This window comes from Microchirus variegatus (assembly GCF_963457635.1).
Source record: "Microchirus variegatus genome assembly, chromosome: 10".
Taxonomy (NCBI): domain Eukaryota; kingdom Metazoa; phylum Chordata; class Actinopteri; order Pleuronectiformes; family Soleidae; genus Microchirus; species Microchirus variegatus.
The window spans coordinates 7,205,485-7,223,379 of NC_139811.1; the positions used below are offsets into that span (position 1 = coordinate 7,205,485).

Below are 17,895 nucleotides of genomic sequence, written 5' to 3' on the forward strand. Positions count from 1 at the left end.
TCACGCCTCTAAAGTAATCTCCTCTCATGCAGGAGGCTGAACTTTGACCAGGATCAGAACACTGCCAGGCTCAGTTGAGCTGATCCTTCTGGAGCATTTCCCCCTTTTCTGTCCTCTGTTAAACCTTATTATTAACACTGTTTTTCTCCGAGTTTTGAAAGGAGTTGACGTCCCAGCGGGTGGAGCGGAAAGCGCTTCCCTTGAAACTGGCCTGCTTTTTTGTGATGCGGTAGATCTTCCTGAGGATGGCGCGCCGCAGCAGGATGTAGACCCAAGGATCCAGGATCTGGTTGCAGGTTGCCATCCTGACCCCTGTCACCATCAGGCCCCTGTACGTGTCCCGGTCGCCGCCCAGGGAGCCACTGTACGAGCGCACTGCTGACATCAGGCCAAAGATCTTAGGGGAAAACAAAGGGAACAGTCTTTAGTTTTGCCTGAGTGCATTAGTTCTTCAACATATCTCTAGATTAACATGAGTATGAGATTACAAAAGAATTGTGCTCTATCTATCTATCTATCTATCTATCTATCTATCTATCTATCTATCTATCTATCTATCTATCTATCTATCTATCTATCTATCTATCTATCTATCTATCTATCTATCTATCTATCGATCGATCGATCTATCTATCTATCTATCTATCTATCTATCTATCTATCTATCTATCTATCTATCTATCTATCTATCTATCTATCTATCTATCTATCTATCTATCTATCTATCTATCTATCTATCTATCTATCTATCTATCTATCCAGCTCTCTAGCTAACTCTATATGTTGCACTCTATATCTATCTATCTATCTATCTATCTATCTATCTATCTATCTATCTATCTATCTATCTATCTATCTATCTATCTATCTATCTATCTATCTATCTATCTATCTATCTATCTATCTATCTATCTATCTATCTATCTATCTATCTATCTAACTCTATATGTTGCACTCTATCTATCTATCTATCTATCTATCTATCTATCTATCTATCTATCTATCTATCTATCTATCTATCTATCTATCTATCTATCTATCTATCTATCTATCTATCTATCTATCTATCTATCCATCCATCCATCCATCCATCCATCTATCTATCTATCTATCTATCTATCTATCTATCTATCTATCTATCTATCTATCTATCTATCTATCTATCTATCTATCTATCTATCTATCTATCTATCTATCTATCTATCTATCTATCTATCTAACTCTATATGTTGCACTCTATCTATCTATCTATCTATCTATCTATCTATCTATCTATCTATCTATCTATCTATCTATCTATCTATCTATCTATCTATCTATCTATCTATCTATCTATCTATCTATCTATCTATCTATCTATCTAACTCTATATGTTGCACTCTATCTATCTATCTATCTATCTATCTATCTATCTATCTATCTATCTATCTATCTATCTATCTATCTATCTATCTATCTATCTATCTATCTATCTATCTATCTATCTATCTATCCATCCATCCATCCATCCATCCATCTATCTATCTATCTATCCAGCTCTCTAGCTAACTCTATATGTTGCACTCTATCTATCTATCTATCTATCTATCTATCTATCTATCTATCTATCTATCTATCTATCTATCTATCTATCTATCTATCTATCTATCTATCTATCTATCTATCTATCTATCTATCTATCTATCTATCTATCTATCTATCTATCTATCTAATCACTCAAAAATCAATCAAAAATTCTCAGTGCGCGTATGAACTGTCAGTCACGTGGTAATTAACTGCGGCCGTGAGCCCAATTTATCTTCTAAACCAGAAAATGTCGTCACGTGTCACCAGTGAGTAAAACAGTAACTTCAGCCAAATAAAACCTGCACAAACACGAAGAACATCCGTCTGATTTGAAGAAAGCACAGTGCGCTGCATTCCAGGGCCACACTGACAGTCTCAGCAATTACATCGTCTTCTTCTTTACGTCACACTTTTTAATGGAATGAATTTAATGTGGACTTAATAACAGTATGCTATTTATGATGGTAAATGCTGACACATTTAAAAACATATAAATCATACTTCACATGATCATAAATTTGGCAATCAGAGTTGTTTGCGATTTCCTAAAATATGACACATTTTACTCACAGAACAAAACCAAAACACAGGCTCAGTGTGTCAAAGTGTAATGTCTGATGAATTAACTTCACCAAACTCACCAGCAGAGGGCTCCAGCAGATGCAGGAGGTGACCATGATGCCGACCAGCTGCACCACCATCTCTGTGTCGTGAGACCTGGCCGAGCGGCGCTGCGAGCAGGACCTCTTCTTTAGCCGGGCTTTCACCAGCGTGAACCCGCTGATGGTGTTGCACACGAAGGCCGTGGCCAGAGAGCTCAAGGCCAGGCCGGAGAACAGCATCACAAACGCCAGATCTGTTGCCTTCGTGTCCTCCATCACCCTGATAAAGCACCACGTCCACGGGTACTGATAGGTGTAGGCACCCAGGCTGAAGAAGGGCAGCAGGGCCACACCCAGAGCCAGCAGCCAAATGAGGGCCAGTGCGATTTTCGTCCGCGCCGTCGTCACCAGACGCGCGTGAAGCAACGGCCGAGTGACACCGAGGCAGCGCTCGGCGGCCATGGCGCAGCCCAGAAAAAGCGGGCACAGGCCAAAGAACACCATGCAACCCCCCAGGAACAGACACGAGGCGTCGGGATCATTTCGGGCGCTGGAGGCAGCCTCGAGAGTCTTCCCAGCACCCGCAGAGTAAATTCTCAGCACGAGGGCCCCGGGAATAACATGTCCTGCCAGATCTGTAGCCACCAGGGAGCTGGCGAAGAGCAGGAACGTGGCCTTTGACCTGCGACGGAAGCGGTTGTACGCCTTGGCGAGGATGACCAGGGCCACCACGTTGAACAGGATGCCCAGAGTCATGGTGAGGCCCGCGGCCGTGGGGTTGCTCGGCGGCAGGGTGGCGTTCGGTGCTACGGCCTCCACCTCAGGCTCCTGCACCATGGCGGTGTGGTTAGAGAGAGGGAAGGAGGCAACGAGACCTGAGGAGTTGTAGTGTTGCATCGCCAGCATCACTGCGGGGCTCTGGGCCTGATGTGGTTCCTCTGGCTGAGAAGATACTGAGGGGGAGAAATAAGAGTGGATCAGATCAACAACACGAGGAATGAAAGAAATTTCTGTTATGAAAGTTAAAGGTGCCATATGTAAGAATGTGGCCAAAAACGGTTACTACATTCAAATTCAAAATACCGAGGTCTTTTAGGTTTCGTTTTCTGACGTAACTGGCAACCCGTGGTTGCTCGACAGCTGAGACTCTACTGACTGCAATGATTGGTAGACGGTGGTAGGTGTTGCCACATGCCAAAATATGATTTCAAAACATAAACATGATTTGCAGTCTGCAAAATATTTTTTTTAATGCAAATATTTTGTCTGTTCTGTTGTTGTTGGTGAGTTCACTTTGTTATATGAACATTATTCCTGAGTCTTTGTGACATATTAGGAGGATTTAGATTTAGATTCATTACATAATGCACCTTTAAAGCTGCAGTGAGTAACTTTTGGAGAATGCCACAGTTTATGAACTTTATGAACAGAAACAATGTACTGTATGCTGTGATCTGAAAACAGGCTCTGTCAAGCAATACTATCATACCTGCCTGAGGGAGCGTTTTTGTGGATACACCAGCAGCGCAAGGGTGAGCGAAGGCAAGAATGGCTAATCCCAACTGCTAAAGGACCAGGGTTTTTTGTGCAATAGAATTCATGGTAGAATAAGGGATACACATTCACCATTAACTAGGTGCTTACTAGCATGCATATAAGTAGCATACTAGCCCTTTATTAGTAAATATTAAGCACGTATTAACAGCTTATGTAGGAAAAATCTTAATTCATGTCAAAATAGAGGTAGAATAGAATAAGGTTATGTAGAATAAGGTGTTAATACGTGCCTACGGCCCAAGCGTTCGTGGTAAATCAGTGAGTGCTGTCCCACTGAGTGTGAGGCCAATTAAAAGCACTTTATGGCCACTTTCCATTAAAGGTGCATTATGTAATAAATCTAAAGCAACTGGTCATAAAATCCTCCTAATATGTCACAGAGACTCAGGAATAATGTTCATATAACAAACTGAACTCACCAACAACAACAGTACAGACAAAATATTTGCATTAAAAAAATATATTTTGCAGACTGCAAATCATGTTTATGTTTTGAAATCATGTTTTGGCATGTGGCGCCACCTACAGCCGTCTACCAATCATTGCCATTGTCAGTAGAGTCTCAGCTGCCGAGCAACCACGGGTTGCCAGTTACGTCAGAAAACGAAACCTAAAAGACCTCGGTATTTTGAATTTGAATGTAGTAACTGTTTTTGGCCACATTCTTACATATGGCGCCTTTAAGTTAAAAGCAATTGACCAGCTGTGAGCAATATATAAAACAAAGGCATAAAAGGAACGACCAAGCCTGACATTGGCATTACAAGACAAATAGATTAATGTAATCCAATCCAATGAATCACATTGAAAAACAACTGTGTTGACCCAAGTGCTGCACAGTAATAAAGCATTTAAAAACACAAGACACACAACAGACGAGAGGCAAAGAGAAGAGATGAGTATTTTTTAAAGAGAGACGTATAAACAGAAGCGGCCTGTTTAGTGTCTCATCGGCCCTGAGCTTCAGCCTCGTTTTGGGGGACGACCATGAGCAGCCGATCAGCTGAGCTTAGCGACCGTGAAAGAGTGTTCACAGCTGGAGTAGGAAGGGTGGAGCGAGGCCGTTAAGACACTCGTACACCAACATTAGTAAGTTAAAATGGAAAACTGTGGTGCACTGGGAGCCAGTGGAGGGAAACCTCGTCAAATGAGTTATTTACTGAAAGGCTGAAGTCTGAACGTAAAAAGTGCTACAGTAATCCAGTCGGCATGAAGTTTTTGGAGGTTGTGTCTCGGCAGAATCGATTCGACCTTGGCTATTTGTAATCCGATGAAGATAAATGTATTATTTATTGCTCATATATTTATTTATTCACTAAAATCAGTAAGTAAAAAGTCCCACAATCATCATGCTCGGAGCCCTTTGCAGGTGACATCATCATAGTCCATCAGGGTTCACAGATGAGACATAATCATCCTGAAATACTGAGAAACACAAAGAGCGTCATGTGCAGCTGGAAACCTGTTTGATAATGAACGTGACATATATTTGTATACATTTAAAGGCGCCATATGTAAGAATGTGGCCAAAAACAGTTACTACACTCAAATTCAAAACACAGAGGTCTTTTAGGTTCCGTTTTCTGACATAACTGGCAACCCGTGGTTGCTCTGCAGCTGAGACTCTACTGACTGCAATGATTGGTAGACGGCGGTAGGTGGCGCCACATGCCAAAACATGATTTCAAAACATAAACATGATTTGCAGTCTGCAAAAGATTTTTTATAATGCGAATATGCGATAATGTTGGTGAGTTCAGTTTGTTATATGAACATTATTCCTGAGTCTCTGTGACATTTTATGGCCAGTTGCTTTAGATTTATTTAAAAGTCACAGATTTAATGGGAAGGTAATTTGAAAATGAGACCCCCCCAAGCTTCATTCATACACCCTGCCCTCAGTGTCTGGACACGTTTGATCCGGCACAGTTTGACTGTTCACGAACCCCAATTTGTACCTTTGGAACAACCATTGATATATTATTAGTGGCACTAAATGACTGGCAGCTCTGCGCAATGAAGGATATTAGCTGTAATTATTTCACACCACCTCCAGATTAAAAGCAAAAAAAAGCACATGTCAGTAAAACGAAATGTATGAAGCGAACTGTCAGTGAGATTTCAGCCAAAAGAGAGAGAAAAAAAGAAGCAGCGTTTAATCCTGTCCCCGTTTTCAACTCTTTCTTCTCATCACTAATCTCTGTGCAGTCCTCAACAGGTTTTTTAAATATTACACTGACAGAGCATCGAGGGAGAACTGAGGGCAAAGCTCCTCGGGACAATTTGACTCATCTTTAAAAACGCAACTAATTAGCTGTCAGCTAGTCAGAGGTTAAAAGGCCTCATTTTTGCTCTCCACGCAAAGGCGTCGAGGATGGGTGGTGGTGATGAAGGGGGGGGGGGGTTGAGGGTTTGCAGTCCGGACAAGTCCCGGCAGTTTCTGTTGACAGCGAGTGCTGCGGCGGCATTCCTCAAGAACATGCGCCTACTGTGCAGAGACGCCGCTCGCTGCATTAAATCATTAAGAATCCATACGGCGCGGCGAGTGCATGCATGACACAAGGGGGGGGGGGGGGGTGGGTCACAGGCAAAGGTGCAGAGTAAACACAGAAACACACGATAAATCTACATGTGCTGCACCAGACGAGGCTCGCTCGCTTTAACAAAAAGTAAACCGATATTGTGTGATCACTGACTGGTGAACTGTGTTAGGTAACTGTGGTTCGTGAAAGAAGAACCTTTATTTGCCACGTGCACAGCTGCAGCCGGTACTAAAAAAACACATTTGAATTTTTGTTTCCGAATGCTTCCAAACTTTTTTAAAACATGTAACAGCAGCAGTGACGTACGAAGAAAACACCACTCAGTCCACCGTACATAGTCGATAAGTTTAAAAAGTGTGGTAACACCTCAGATTAGGGAGCACATATTCACCATTAACTAGGTTCTTACAAACATATATATACAAATATGAAAGTTGCATACTAGCCCTTTATTAGTAATCATTAAGCATGTATTAACACCTCATTCTACCTCTATTAAGATAAGATAAGATAGTCCTTTATTTGTTCCGCAGTGGGGAAATTTACGACATGAATTAATATTTTTCCTACATAAGGTGTTAATACATGCTTAATATTTACTAATAAAGGGCTAGTATGCGACTTACTACTAGTTACTATGTGCTCCCTAATCTAAAGTGTTACCAAAAGTTTCACCGATCAGTCAAAAGTAAAACTATTTAAAGGACCTCTTTAAGTAATTAAAGACATAATAAGTAAGAGGTTGTCCGATGACCGTACGCCTTTAACCTTTACTCTTCTTTACTCATACATATTTAATTGTTTACCTACACACAAACACACTCGGCGATGTTTGTCCTTACATAAAACGCAGTGTTTGCCTTCCATATAAGACTTTATAATGCCGTTAAAAGCCTGATCTCATCTCACCGATAAATAAGTAATGAAGATCAATGATGATGAACACTGAGCATTATCTCTTTAAGCCTTTTCTCTGTTCTCAATCACAACAACTGTTGTCCTGTTGTGATGATATTTTAATGCTTTAAATGCTGCAATTATGTTTTACCTTGTACAGTAAAAAAATAACGAGAGGAAATGTAAAACCTCGGGGCGTCTCTTTTCCTTTAAATCAAATTAAAGTTATAAAAAAAATGTCACCTTACCTTTGGAATAATAACTCCATGGAGATGTTCAGCAGCGCTCTGACTGGGACAGTAACTCATAGCTGGAGCTGTAATAAAAACTCTTCCCTTGATCTTGTTCCAGAGTGAGAGAAGGCTTCTCTTTTTTTTTTGTGTGTTTTCTTTTTGTTTCCTCGTTGTGTAAGGAAGGCAGACCGTATAGAAACTCGTGTCTCGGAGCGAGCAGCCTCCCCATTACATTGCACAAGCATGTCCTCCTCTGCTCTGAGTGCAGCGTGACGCTCTTTATATGCCGGAGCTGCACCGTGCTCACATTCCCTGTGGGTGTCTCAAGTCAGTGAAAACCAGCAATTTCCAGGCAGCGTATACTGTGTTAGCAAAGTGAAAGGGGGCCAGTCAGAGAAATCCCAGAGAGGAACATGAATAGTTTAAGTCTTTCGTGTTGCCTCGCTCCTGATTGCAAGCCTCTCAAAAACACTCATAGGATGTAGGGCTTGAATATTAAGCCTATAATAACAACAACCTGTAGGGTTTAACGTGTAAGTGCAGATCTGCCTGCAGGCCACAGGAATACATGCCTTTAAAGGATTCACTTTTATGAGCAGTGATTATACTTGAAAAAAAAAAAAAAAAATCTAAACTACACTAGCGTTCAAAAGTTTGGGGTCACCTATACAAGTTTTACATTAAAAATTGCACTTTTATTGATCAAAAGAGTTGCAAAATGAATAGAAATGATGAGAAATAATGATTTTTATTCCAAATAATAATTTTGCCCTTTCGTCAAAGAACGAGCAGAACTGTTTTCAGCTGTGCTAACATCATTGCACAAGGGTTTTCTAATCATCCAATAGCCTTCTAACGCCATTAGCAAACACAATGTACCATTAGAACACTGGAAATGGGCCTCTATACACCTGGAATATGGACATATTCCATTAAAAACCTGGAATAGTCTTTTACCACATTAACAATGTATAAAACAGGGTATAAAAAGGTGTTTTTCCTTCAAGAATAGGGACATTTCTAAGTATAGTCCATCCATCCATCCATTATCTACCGCTTTATCCTCCACCAGAGGGTCGTGGGAGGTGCTGTGCCTATCTCAGCTGACATTGGGCGATAGGCGGGGTCACACCCTGGACAGCTCGCCCTGTCCATCACAGGGCCACACATAGAGACAAACAACCATTCACTCTCACACCTATGGTCAATTAAGAGTGACCAATTCACCTTATCCCCAAATCTGCATGTTTCTGAACCGTGGGGAGGAACCTGGAGAACCTGGAGAAAATCCACGCACACACACACATGGGGAGAACATGCAAATTCCTTGCAGAAAGTCCCTTGATCCAACCAGGGCCCAAAGTTGTTCCAAACCTGGGCTCAAACCTCCTGGGAACCCTGGTCTTCTTGCTGCAAAGGCGAGAGCGCTAACCACGACACCAACTGTGGGCCCTAAGTGAACTTAGTATTTGAATATCCAATTTTTTGGAAAGTCACCCCCGCTGTTTGTTAATTGTTTGGAAATGTCATTAACTCTCTCTCTCTCCCCCCTCCATCACCTCATCAGTGCAGCCCTCACAGGACCCTCATCACTGTGAAGCAGCTGTGCTCCTGCCACTGCAAACACTGTGAATGCAAACGCTCCGTCCAATATCATTTGTAGGAGACAGACCTACCAGACTTCTGCTGCTGCTGCTGCTGGGGATTTATGCTCCGGGTCTCGCCTCAGGGAGCTAGCAAGTGGGAGGAAAAAAGAAGCACAATATTCATGATAAGCATTCAGAATGAACGCACAGATTACTGCCTTATGTTATACCTATCATCTTTAGCTGGGTAATCTCTGAAGACGTTCCTCCTCCGGCAAGAGGCTGTTTTACTTCACCTCATGTCAAAAAATATTCGTCTTCATTAATTCATCTTCCACATGAGGGGTTGTGGGGGGGGACACATTCCTACAGTCCAAAAACATGCAGATTTGGAACGATTATGTCAAAATAGTATCTGTAAAAAGTTTTCAGTTTAAACAATGTGTTATCCCTAACCAATGACCTTAACCTTAACTTTAATCAGAAATTAGCCAGAAAAAGGTGACAAATACAAGTCCACACACACACACACTGCACCTGTGTGTTGAAATACACTACATCCTCTTTGACAGGTATTGCAGTGTGTGTGTGTGTGTTTATAAGTGTGTGTGTGTGTGTGTTCCACTTCACTTTAATGAAAGAAAGGTCTCAAATCGTGTTTTCAAAGCCCACATTCAAGTCTGGATGGTTCCTCGCCTGCACACATCTGTTCATACATGCAAAAAAAAAAAAAAAAAAATGAAGCTCGTCAAAGACTCAGCCAGAACGCCATCAGGGACAGGTGGAGCCGCGGTGTCATTAAGCGCGAGGAGGTGTTAATGCGGACGAGCACCTGAACGCGGCATCTGTGGAGAGAACACAAATGTGTGGAGGAGACGCAGAATTAGGACTTTAAAGGTGCCATATGTAAGAATGTGGCCAAAAACGGTTGCTACATTCAAATTCAAAATACAGAGGTTTAGTTTTCTGACGTAACTGGCAACCCGTGGTTGCTAGGCAGCTGAGACTCTACTGGCTGCAATGATTGGTAGACGGCAGTAGGTGGCGCCACATGCAAAAACATGATTTGCAGTCTGCAAAAAATATTTTGTCTGTACTGTTGTTGTTGGTGAGTTCAGTTTGTTATATGAACATTATTCCTGAGTCTCTGTGACATATTAGGAGGATTTTATGGCCAGTTGCTTTAGATTTATTACATAATGCACCTTTAAAAGGTAGGAGCAAAACAAATATCAGTGTGGAACGACTCCTGGATCTAAATCCTCTTTGATACCGTGACACACAAGCGTGTGTGAAGACGTGCAGCAGCAGCAGATGTTTCCCTGCTGCCCCTGCGACGTGTCCAGATTCTTCCTCTCGAGGAGTTCACAGTCAACTGTCCAGCTGAAGATGGATGGTACGAAAAAGGCAAAAACAAAAAGCTTTACAACTTTTGCAACAAATCACACGATTCACTTTGGCTACGAAGGACTTTTTCCATTTCTGTTTGTGCCACTGTGTGTGTGTGTGTGTGTGTGTGTGTGGACACAGTCCTGGAAAGATGATGGTGGAGCTCATACTGCATAGCTTCACAGCGTGGCAGAGAGAGAGAAAGAGGGGGAAAAATGCACTTTTGAGCCTCTGTTTCTCTGCTGCACATGGATGCTATTTACTTGCGCAGCCATGCTAATTGCACATTTTAATTTGCACCAAAGGGACACACCATAAAAACTTGCAAACCACACAGCAAAACAGCAGTAAATAAGTTTTATTATTAGGAGGATTTGTGTTGCGTGCACCCCCCCTTGGACTACAACGTACAGTACATCCATTTAACAAAGAAAAAAAGTTCCAGGCGTCTCTGAAAACCACTCTCACCTGGTTGGACTTGAGCTTGTCTAGTGGCTGATGATGTCATCATCACAGGAGGAATCCACACTAGACCAGAGGATGTGCTTCATTTATTCAAAAAAAACCACACTCGTTCCCCTTTCACATCTTTCACTTAACCTACATGTTGTAGTGTTTGTCCAACACGACACTTGTGCATGACAGTTTTACACGATTCTCTGCAGAAGCAGAAGCAGGACATCACAGGCTCCTCAGACATGGTTTGTCACACTCATTCTCTGCATTTCTGCAAAAAAAAAGTAAAAGACCTCAAAACATTCCCGGGATTCAGTTGCTGAAAACCTCACAATTATCATGCCTTAAATCCAGAGACATCTTTTTTTTTCTCTAACTATGAACATCATCCTCATTGCATCATGTGCTTAGAGTCTGAGGGAACAATGGATTCTAATAACAAAGAACACATTAGACATGTTATATCCACATGATGCAATGTCACTTTTTCTTCAAATTGCCCTTCTGGCTTGAAAGGCATTGCTGGTAATCATAGCAGAACACTTACTTAAATGGCTCAGACAATCTGTGCTTTTTTTTCTCTTTTTTTGTTGTGAATTTGGCTGATTATTGTTAAAGTAAAGCAGGGGTAAAAAAAAAAACACACGCACAGAGTAATTAAAGTAAACTGTGCGGCTCCTCACGACAATACAGTCCCGCGAGAGTTCGCCCATCTTCTCCGTTTGACCGCAACGCAATGAAAATATGTCTATCTCGTCTTCCTGGAAGTGTGCTCGTGGGCTCTTAGTAGAGAGAGAGAGAGAGAGGACAGCAGAGAAGATAAGTCAAGGAGTTTTATGTTTTTTGAGGGAACATTTTTTAAGTGGAAATGTGATCTAAGTCTGCGGAGTGACTGTGTGGGTGGTCATGTGGACATTTCTGTGGAACCGGTGCCTGTGAGCTTTCAGAACGATCACTTTGCTTGCATTTTGGCCCACAAACAGAGGCTTTTATCAAAACTAAGACAAAAGGCCCCACATGTGTCTGCACTTAAAATCTGTAGTGCATAATTTTTTAAATATAAACAACTGTCTGTTACATTCGAAACTGTTGTCAAAGGAGTTCACACAAACGTCTATCAGCTCCACACGACTCGCCCCGTGTTTCTCGCGTAGCCCCCGGCAACGTTTCAGGGGCCGCACACAGTCGCTGATTAGTTTCACGTCAAGTCGGCTGGAGGCAGCAGCAACATTGCGGTAGTAAAGTGAGACGATTGCGGACGAAACAGAACAAAAAGTGAATTATTCTGCTCTTAAAAAACCTTGTTTCTTTGCAATTTGACGGGATAAATGCAACTCGTTTTTGCCCGCCCCTGCACTGCTGCTGTATACACACAAATGCTCACGCAGTCAAGTCTGATAGTATTGCCTGACAGAGCCCATTTTCAGTTGAAAGATGCAGCATACAAATAATGTGATATTAGGTTGATATGTTTACAATAAGCACCTTTAGAGTTTTACAACTCATTTTACCACTAAATTTAATGTATTTTGTGATAATCAGCCACTTTATTAGGTACACCTGTTAACATGTTAATGCAAATAATCCACTCTAAAGGTTGCAAACTTCCACTGTTTTCATCATGAATTAATATGTCGATCAGTCAGTTAGTTGTTTGGCTATTAAAATGTCAGAAAATGCTGGAAAATTTCGATCGCTGTTGACAAAAACCTTGAAATTAAGATGTTTTCAAATATTTTCTTTACTACAAAAAACCAACCAATGATTTATGGTGTAGTATAAATCAAAGAGAATCCATTATTAAAATAGTCAGTTAATTAAAGGTGCATTATGTAATAAATCTAAAGCAACTGGCCATAAACTCTTCCTAATATGTCACAGAGACTCAGGAATAATGTTCATATAACAAACTGAACTCACCAACAACAACAGTACAGACAAAATATTTGCATTTAAAAAAACATTTTGCAGACTGCAAATCATGTTTATGTTTTGAAATCATGTTTTGGCATGTGGCGCCACCTACCGCCGTCTACCAATCATTGCAGTCAGTAGAGTCTCGGCTGCTGAGCAACCACGGGTTGCCAGTTACGTCAGAAAATGAAACCTCAAAGACCTAAAGTATTTTTAATTTGAATGTAGTAACCGTTTTTGGCCACATTCTTACATATGGCACCTTCAAATAATCAATTAACTTCTTAATTATTACTAATTAATACTACTACTAAAAAAATTGCGTATATAAGAATTGAATCTGACAAAAATGATGAATTATTGGAGTCATATCAGTGTTGAACCCCTGTTATTTTTGGATAATACTAATTAATAACTCACTATTTCTGGGTGAAAGGTGGCAGCGAGAATGAAGTCAACACATTCTTCCTCTATATCCAGAAGACTTAATAACACACAGTCTGTCGTGATTTACTTGATAAATGTCCCTGCTTTTAATGCTTTAATTCCAAGAAAGTCTATTGGACTTTAAATTCTGCAGGGACAAAAAAAATCCACAGACAAGATGAAAAACCCCCCCCAATAAAATAACCTTGAACATGGTCCCTCTTAAATACTTGGAAGAGAGAAAACCCCTCTGAATAAAACTGCTCTCCACATACCCAGGAATTTGAACACATGGGGAATTCATGAACAAGAGAAGGCAAGAAACGTGCAGCGTCCTCACTGCAGCTCCAGGGTTAGGGTTAGGAGCATGGGAACGAATTAGGAGTCACACATTGGAAGTGCAGTGTATACACAGACAGCATGCATCGGTCAGCACACTTGTGTTTGTATTACAACAGTCACAACATACACACAACGCGGAGTTAAAAAGGCAACTTTTATGTCCTTAATGGTTCCCGCTCGGTCACTGACAACAGTCGTGAAATTCTGGTAAGGATGCAAGGACTTTTCCACGGAGCAGGTCTTGTGTTGTGTTACACTGATTCCCCTGTGTGTGTACTTGGTAAACTCTATTCTCAACATTGTTTTTTAATATGTTTTGTACACTTTCTGCAGTACAAGTACACTTGGCATACAAATGGCGCTTTTCCACTACCCAGTCCCGGCACGGCTCGACTCGGCATGTTTTTTTGTGCTTTTCCATTTTCCATCAGTGATAGTACCTGGTACTTTTTTTTTTTAAGTACCTGCTCTTGCGAGAATCCAAGCGAACTGAGCCGATACTCAAACGTGACGTCGTCAGACTGCCGGTCACTGATTGGTCAGAGAGTGTCGTCACAGGAAGAGTCACGAGCGCAACAGGCGATGCCGGAAAACAAACCGAACAACGCGGAACTGTAGATCAGTTAAAGAAGACTTACAAATCCTGGACATGCGTTAATTAATCTCAAACATTTAGGACGTACTATAGTAATGGAAAACCATACCAAACAATGTGTAGGTTCAAGCCACACAGAGCCAAGGCGACGCGTGCTGGCACTGTATAATGGAAAAGCACCATAAGATGGCAGTCACGGAAAAAAAAGGCCCCAGCCAAAAGTACAGTTTTTATTTCAAAAACAATTATACACTCATACAGACATACCCATGGGTATAGTAAACTCAGTTTCCGCCAATAAACCCTGCTAAAGGTTATATATTGGACCACAAGCAAAACAAGAATTATCTAAATGAGACCAGACTACAATAAATTGAGATTTATAAAAACTTACGAGGGGAAAATAAAAATGTTTTATAGAAACATAAAAATACAGTATACATCTATGCAACACCTGGTGATTGCTTAAGTTCTTCCTCATCTGTATACTTAATAAGATAAAAATGTTAATGTTTGGACATACTTGTAGTACTAGTGTAGTAGTAGTGTTTGGACTACTCCACAATCTCACTCTATTCTGGGGCCAATCTTCCATGATTTGTTTTGAAATTACATGCATTTCTCTGAAATATATATATACTGTATATATATAAATATATATATACATACACATACACATACACATATGCATATACATATACACACATATATATACAAACACACATATATATGTACACACACATACATATACATACACACACACACATATATATACATATATATATACAAACACACATATATATGTACACACACATATATATGTATATATATATACATATACATATACATATATATACAGTATATATATACACATATACATATATATACACACATATATGTATATACACATATATATACACATATGTATATATGAAAACATATGTATATGTATATGTATACATATGTATAAACATATACATACATATACGTATGTACTGTATGTGTATGTATGTACATATATACACAAACACACATATCGGCGATCCTTGAGTGTCATGAAAAGCGCCTTCAAATATAATGCATTATTATTATTATATACATATATGTTTATATATATATATATATATATTTTTTTTTTTAAACTCCTATTTGTACTTTTAGTGTATTTCCTGGTGGAAAGGAAATTAGGGCAAGCTATGGATAAGTGGAAGGAAATTGGGCTTGTAACCGGAGGGTAGCTGGTTTGAATCCCCACCAGGTCAAGAGCAGAGGTAACCCCCTGAACAAGATCCTGCCATTTGCTAATTGGAGACTCTACAATGACTCTACAAACCTCTGCCAAATCAAATTTGCAGATCTTCCACTTTGGCGAAAACCTCCAAAGAAAAACCCTGGTGGAAGTAAAAACGAAGCATCAACACAAAGTCTCCTCACAAATACTCTGTCTTTCATCACGTGCAAACCCCCCGACAACAATAACGTCCTGTAGTAGGTAAGAAATGTGGTGGATAAAAGGCAAGCGACGCAAGGAGAAACAGATGGCTTCATCAGAGCTCCGTCCCGCAGACAAATATCAACACTTAAGAACAAAAGAATAAGATGTCTTCACATGCTGTGAGAGCAGCACACACTCTAGATCTAAATCACATGGAGCTGGTTTGAATAGAAACCAAACTACAAGTGCGGAACATTTGTATGAACTCCTGTCGACCTTCTTCTTCTTCTTCTGCGCTGCGATGTTTGCTTCTGCAAGTGGAGCAACTTTAGATTCAATTTGGCTCAATCTAAATCCACAAGAGTCCTAATCTTTTTAAAATCTCCTATTGTTTATTTGTTCTCTGCTTTAGTTCAATAGAAATAACAGCTGGGAAATTGTAAGTCACCACAATGAAAAAGGACATAATTGATGATGTAAAATCAATCGATACTTGTACAAATTCCATGATTGTGTGATGTGAGAGGGTTCGCTCGTATTGATAAACCCGCGCAGATTTACTCGACTCAGCAGTTCATCCCAGGCTCTGCAGCCCAGATTTATAGCGTCTTTCAGGTCTTTGCCTCGGTTTTTTTTTTTTTACGGCCGAGTTCTTTACTGTTTTAAGTTCATTCCGGGGTTCTCACATTAACCCCGTGCTGCTCGAGCATCTGGCAGCTGTTTTCACTAAAGCCCACAGCAACACCACCACCACCTGAACAACAACGCCAGCAGGCGCACCGCAAAGGTATCGACCGGAATATCTGACCAATACATGTGGTGAATGCAGAGGCGGTTCTAGAGTCTGTAGGGGCCCTAGGCAAACATTCCCAGGGGGCCCTTCCAACCAGTGTTCATCACCATTATGTTATAAATAATTTGAGTGTCTGGGGTCCCCTATCGGCTCGGGGGCCCCAAGCAGTTGTCTGTTCACAAGCTGCGCCTCTGGGTGAATGTGCTCAGAATTATTTTCATTGAGTGTGGCTGGCACCACTGGAGGAGTTTGTTAACCTGGTGTTTTTTTTTGCTTGAAGAATTGTCTCAGGAAACATGAGTTCATGTTCCAAAGAAGCTGTGGTTTCCATTAAGGAAACAGAAATGAAACTGAAGACAAAAAACAAGTTCCCAGTCAAATAAGAAAAATATTAACAATCTCAAAGCCTTTCAGCAAGCTGCCACAGTCCACCCTAATTGGACTGGACCATTGTGAAGGTAAAAGTACAAAAACACATAAAATAAACTCAATGTTAAATTACGCTAGGAAAATAAACCATCATTTCCATGTCTCTGGGGTCAGCTGACCACCCACAGGTGGCGTCACTGAGACGATTTGCTTTTCACAATACTGTACATACAAGCGCTCCCTCAGCCAGGTCTGATAGTATTGCTTGACAGAGCAGAGCACGCAAATAATGTTTGATTGTTTCTGTTCATGAAGCCGAAAAACAGAGATTCAGAATAACACCAGCGACAACAAAAATCCTCACTGAAAGTTACGCACTACAGCTTTAATGTTGTGGTTACAACTTAAGCCTTAGAACACAGAGCATTTTGGATGATATTTTCCATTACTATGTTTAAATGTACAGTATATACAGAGGTTAAGAAGAGGTTAAAGAATGTGTAATATAGGGTGTTTTATATCATATATAACATATGTATATCTATATCTATATATTTATACAGATAATATACTGTATATATTATATATACATATATATTTTTTTAAGTTTAAGTTAAAAAGGGGCAGCTAGCCCAAAGCTTTTATTTATGCAAGTTATTTTTTTGTACAGTAAGTGAGTTTTTATTTGTTTTGAATGAATAAATGTTAACTTTTGTCTTAAGTTTGCCTTTGTGTGATCACATTATCACATTATCTTATACAAACTGTATTGTTCTGATGCCATAATTTGCCTTAACACACTATGCATTGTATACATTTTTGAATCGAGAATCTTAATTTGAATCAAATCGTGAGCCACCCAAAGATTGATATCCTTAGTATATATATATGTATATATAATTGTGTAATTTGGAAATACATCACAGTTCAAAGTTGTCTTGGGTCATGGTATGAGCTCTCAGGGTTAACTTAGGGCAACACTGAGTGCAGAAGCAGCACAAATGTCTGCCCCGCGCTGCCCGTTTCCATTCGGTGCCCGTGTTAATCAGTCATTTTCACACAGAGATCCAAAGCCAGTGTGTATTTGTTGCACGTGTCAAGAGCAGAAATGACTCCTGGCTGGTACTGATCTTTTTCAACTATATATTATTTTTACACCAAAGGTATGCACACGTGTCAGCTGACCAAACGG

At 40.4% G+C, this 17,895-nt stretch overlaps 1 protein-coding gene across 1 annotated transcript; it reads right to left on the reverse strand.

The window, feature by feature from the left end:
• Positions 1-118: 118 nt before the first annotated feature.
• LOC310933095 (prostaglandin E2 receptor EP1 subtype-like) lies at positions 119-3,113 on the reverse strand (the record flags this gene model as incomplete). The annotated part of the gene is made up of 2 exons (XM_083896517.1): positions 2,208-3,113; positions 119-397 (listed from the first exon to the last, which is right to left on the reverse strand). The coding sequence occupies exons 1-2, from the start codon at positions 3,072-3,074 to the stop codon at positions 119-121; spliced, it is 1,146 nt and encodes a 381-aa protein (XP_083752643.1). The 5' UTR covers positions 3,075-3,113.
• Positions 3,114-17,895: the final 14,782 nt, after the last annotated feature.